Source organism: Arachis ipaensis, chromosome B01 (genome assembly GCF_000816755.2).
Source record: "Arachis ipaensis cultivar K30076 chromosome B01, Araip1.1, whole genome shotgun sequence".
In the NCBI taxonomy this organism is placed as follows: Eukaryota; Viridiplantae; Streptophyta; class Magnoliopsida; order Fabales; family Fabaceae; genus Arachis; species Arachis ipaensis.
Genome location: NC_029785.2, coordinates 135393630 through 135398495, shown reverse-complemented (window position 1 = coordinate 135398495; position 4866 = coordinate 135393630). Strand labels below are relative to the sequence as shown.

The 4866-nt window shown below is 33.6% G+C and overlaps 1 protein-coding gene across 3 annotated transcripts; it reads right to left on the bottom strand.

Annotated features, from left to right (window-relative positions):
• LOC107641566 (autophagy-related protein 18b) lies at positions 196-4201 on the bottom strand. 3 transcript variants are annotated; one of them, XR_002350580.1, is made up of 11 exons: positions 3947-4201; positions 3786-3859; positions 3626-3699; positions 3428-3537; positions 2782-2873; positions 2461-2573; positions 2061-2180; positions 1829-1974; positions 1377-1490; positions 1144-1238; positions 196-709 (listed from the first exon to the last, which is right to left on the bottom strand). XR_002350580.1 is itself a non-coding variant. In XM_021106506.1 (11 exons), the coding sequence occupies exons 1-11, from the start codon at positions 4009-4011 to the stop codon at positions 568-570; spliced, it is 1047 nt and encodes a 348-aa protein (XP_020962165.1). In that variant the 5' UTR covers positions 4012-4201; the 3' UTR covers positions 196-567. The 3 variants fall into 3 exon arrangements, 2 of the variants coding, with proteins under 2 accessions (XP_020962165.1, XP_016200540.1); XM_021106506.1 differs by having other exon boundaries at positions 1144-1209; positions 1829-1905; XM_016345054.2 differs by having other exon boundaries at positions 1144-1209; positions 3947-4199.

Genomic DNA, 4866 nt, shown 5'->3' with positions numbered 1-4866 from the left:
CTAAACACGATTGTTGGGTAAACATCAATACACCGTACACCTTTTTGTTTAATCATCACTTGAAATCTTATGACTGACTGAATTGAATTCCAATTCCTTTCACATGATTTAACAAAAAAGATTCAAATCTTTACATTAGAGCTTTAGACCAAAGGTTAACAACATTAATCACGAGATGTAACCAAATAACTATACTTAGATTGAATGGAGGCACCTACGCCATATTTCGCTAATTGAGGCCAGTAATTCTTTACAAAAAACAACAACAAAGTCTTGTCCCACTAAGTGGGGTCGGCTAGGCCAGTAATTCTTTATCGTAAATAATTCTATACTGCATAAATACAACATATCATCAGCTGCGACCGAGTTGTATCTCAGAAAAATGAGAATATACATTTTGGGGGAGGAAAAATAGAACAAATTTACAACGTTAATTCCTCCATATATGTTATAACACAGTCATGTCAGCAAATGTAGACTGTTTCCTTGGATAGAAAAAGAGCGGCAAGGGTAGTTCAAGTTGTTTTTCTAACTGTATGATGCTAACATGCATCCACTATTTGCCACTCATGAAATGACAGCCTTGTCCGGAGTCACTGTCAAAAGATTGAATTCACGTCCCAGAGACCAAGTTAGATCATTGTGGGCATCAACGCTTAAGTTGTATTCCTTGAACTGACCGTTATAAGTTATTACAGACATAATGGCCCTGGAAAATTGGAGATGTCGATAATTCAGTTCAATGAACAATTAGTTTGAAGTGACTATACTATATAGCTACTTAAATAGTTCTAAGCCTTGATTTTCATCTAACTGACCATAGTTTGTCTTATCCTCAGACCATTATAGTATTAGTCCTACATGACCAAGAAAAGACTATTAAGTCCTACCAAAAGTTGTACGAAAAGTATTTAAACCTTGTGCAACGGAACAGCAGCTTATAGATTTGAGAGGTTTATCAAGCTAAGAATTATAAGCAATCAGGTTAAAAACTACAAGACATTTGCAGGATCTCTGTTTAAGATGGTCAAAACTCAGTCTTAGAGCACATGTCAAAAGCAAACAATAAATACCAGGGGAGACAGGGACATCAAATAAAAAAGATATTGCCAGGTCGACCTGAACAACTAACAAGGCACTCACCTACAAGCTAAAAATTCAGATGTTGAGGAGTCAGTGACATTATCAACCTTGCGAATTACCGCATAGCTGTATGAGAAACAGCAGATTTCACAGAGCTGAAATGTTAGAATGTTTGAAAATTTGAAGCTCTTCAGGAAATTAAGGATAATATGAAATATTGCCAATGTTAATATAGGCCAATTTAAAGTTTTATTGAGTAATGAACCTAGTTGCTTAGCCTCAAAATACTTCACCTTTTGATCCCTGCAGGAACAACATTATGAAGTACATGATGAAAAGCAGGATCGAGCACATCGCTTACAGCATCAGGAATAATTGATCCAAGAATACTACTCGATCTCTTGAGTCTGCAAAAATATATGGAAACTTAAATGTAATACAGAGAAGGTTGCACACATCTGATCATCGCCAAGATAATCTCAGCTAATTGTTTGGGAATATCAAGAGTTCAAAGACATTATGCTGAAGCTTTCAGTGTTTGGCTTCTCTTATTCTTTTGGCATGTCCACATTAGTATGACCAAGCATTCAATTTAAAAAAGGCTTAGCCTAATCTTTAATGTTTTGAAGCAACCCAAGCCTTGGTGATATGTTGGCTTGTTAACATTAATAATATGTATTACAATAGAAAGTAACAACTAACAACAAGTGAAGAATAATTGTATATTTTAAACTATAATTCTCACCTTGGTTGTGAAGCATGTGCAAGAGTAAAAACATGAACAGAACCAGAAGAACTCGAGGCTGCAAGAATATCCGGAAGCTGCTTTGACGGCCCAAATGACAAAGAATAAATAGTCGATGGATAAGACCCCCTTCGAAAGCTATATGACTGCTAAGAGATATTAGATTCTACACATTAAGTAACCAAATTCATATTGGAAGTGGTTTCAAATAGCACAAAATTTTATTGTTCACCTTTGTTGCATCTGAAACCAAATGAACTCTGATTATGGTTCCTTGCTCGGAAGCTGTGGCTATATACATTCCATTTGACGAAAGAACCATTGCAACCAGTGGTGAACGATGAGCCTCAATCTGTATTTTAGGTTCAACAATAATGCACATAACAATAAGTAAAATATATAAACATGCATACCAATTTATATCTAGTACTAACTACCATGAAAAAAATACAAAAAAAAAAGAGGCAGTTATGCCCTTGAAAGGAAAACAGGATGGCCATGTGTTAAGAAAATGAAGATCATTTACTGGGATGAACTTAAAAATCAAACCCACTGACAAATATTATAGTAATAAAGCCATTTTGTTTTATTATTATACAGCACAATTAAGAAAGCCAAGTTTATGCCATAACCTCACAGTGTAAGTGACGATCCATGACATTATACAACAATGCAGATCCTTTGGTGGTGCTAGCAGGAAGAGCCAAATAGCAAGCATCCAAAGAAGTGGAAAATGCGCAGATCCCTGTGAAGGAAGTTTTTCCAGAAAAGTTTATGGATAATACAGGATATTAAAATGCGCAGGTCCTATGTTGTCATTTTCAGTGCTGACAATGATATATATGCAAGAACACAATTTATGAAAATCATACATGCAACCACTGCAAAAGTAGTGCTTATCACCAACTCTCCTGATTGAATGGAATCTCATCACGTATTAATTCCAGCCTCACCTTTAATGTTTGGCACTGTGTCAATAGTCTCCAAGATTGTGAGGCTATTTAATTCATATATATAAGCTTTGTCTTGTAAAATGACAACGAGTCTGCGTTGGAAAGAAACAGAGAGATGGGATTATTCTTAGCGACGAATGAATTATGCTGATTGGGTCATTGGTTATCTAGATTCCAGTCTGAAAAGTATAATCAATCAGGAAATAATTGTGGGCTAGAATGAATAGTACTCTTACCATTCCAATTATCTAGTATAGTAAATTAAAATAATTGAAAAAAGTGGAATCATTTTATTGATTATCGGATTTGTAGTTCATACATATACACAACCCAAAGAGTAGGAGTGCAACTATTAAGTATACACAAGAAACAAAAGCAGTGTGATGGTGAATATCGAGAAAACGACACGATGCTGTAATCAAATATTCATAAAAAGAGATCAGAGTTCAAGCAACAACTTCAGTAGTACTCAACTTCATTGAAAACCATCGCAACGATCTTTGATAAGCACTTGATGCCCAAGAATTCTCCCATAACATTTTAGCAAGAGTAAATCATGAATGCATACACAAAACAAAACAAAATAAAGCAAAACAAAACAATACAGAATAAAATAGGAAAAAGGTAGGAAAGTAGAGACTTTTACCTTTGTCTATTCATGCGAACAGCAAGTATTGAAGTTAGAAAGTTCAATTCCCTAAGAGCAGCAGAAGTGGTTGTATTAAATAAACAGAGACGTCGTGGGGACAGAGATGGCTGCATCACTCAGACCAACGAAGACAATCAGATCACAGAGAAAGCTAAATTAAAACCCTCACACAAAACAACGAAGAAAAGCAACTACCTTATCACCAGCTCCAACAATAGCAAGAAGACTTGAGCTGAACAACATCTCAACAATAACAAAACCTCCAACAACTACGAGATCGAAAAATATTCATAAATATTTAAGAAGATAGCAGGGCATGTAAAAATTGAAATATTCATGGAGTTTGGAGCTATACATCTTTGGTAGCAGAGCCTTCCTGAATTGGTATCAAATATTCTGAATCCATCTCTGGTGCCAATAGCGAAGCAACTGCAGCAAAGAATGTTGAAATTAGCGAGAGGGAGAGTTGAGTTGAGAACGAAAGGGATTGAATTGGAAGAAAGAAAGAGTAGGTACGTGTGATCCTGGTTGAAAGAAGCGCAAAGGATAGGGCACGAAGATGAAGATGATTGGTTCGCCATTCGAATTCGGATTTGGAAGCTCCCTTCCTCAATGATTAGGAATATGATTATGATTGTGATTATGATTACGATTACGATTCTGGTTACGATTTTTTGGACTCTGCGATTCTAAGCTGCTTACGATTCTCATATCTTTCCTTCTGTGACTGCAATGGCGTCCACTTCCACCTTTCAAAAAACTAAAATATTCTTAGTTTATTTTATTTTAAATGAATGAAATCACCTCTTTAATTTTAAAAATAATCTTTTGGTATTAATTTTAAAAGCAATAAAATATCTTTTAGGTTTAAGGATGTTTAATTGGATTAGAAATTAACATTTGAATTTGATTATGAAAATGCTAAAATTTTTCACATAGTTTATTTTAAGAGAGTAGAAGACTTTTTTACCATTATTTTTAAAAATACAAAAATATTCTTGTTATTCATATTTAAAGTTTTAAAATATCCTTTATTCCTGACAAAAAAAAAAGTATCAATTGATCTTTTAAGATAATAAATAATAGATATATTATGTCTTTTTATTAATTTATCATATAAAATTTAATAATGGTATTTATATGTATCGTTAATCATTGAGATGTGTCTATTTATGAAAGATCATCATTTAGATAATAATTTTTTGGAGTAAAACTTCACATATTTTAGTAGGATTCGTAATAAATAAATAGCAATTGATAAAGATTATATAAAAACTCAAAAAATAATAAATGCTTAATTGTCTAAAACTAAATCGTTTCAATACTTATGTGATAGTAATAGGACATAGATATCCAACTCTATTTCGTTTTACACTATCTATTGACAGAAATACATAGATGTCCACCATTTACTATTATGAAGGACTTAATTGATA

Excerpts from the sequence above, each read along its gene's own strand:
- LOC107641566 (XM_016345054.2), bottom strand. The coding sequence starts at position 4,011 with ATGGCGAACCAATCATCTTCATCTTCGTGCCCTATCCTTTGCGCTTCT. Across the intron at positions 1,491-1,828 it reads GCACATGCTTCACAACCAAG|ACTCAAGAGATCGAGTAGTA; the intron begins GTGAGAATTATA and ends ATATTTTTGCAG. Across the intron at positions 1,210-1,376 it reads GTTCCTGCAGGGATCAAAAG|CTATGCGGTAATTCGCAAGG; the intron begins GTGAAGTATTTT and ends TTTCTCATACAG.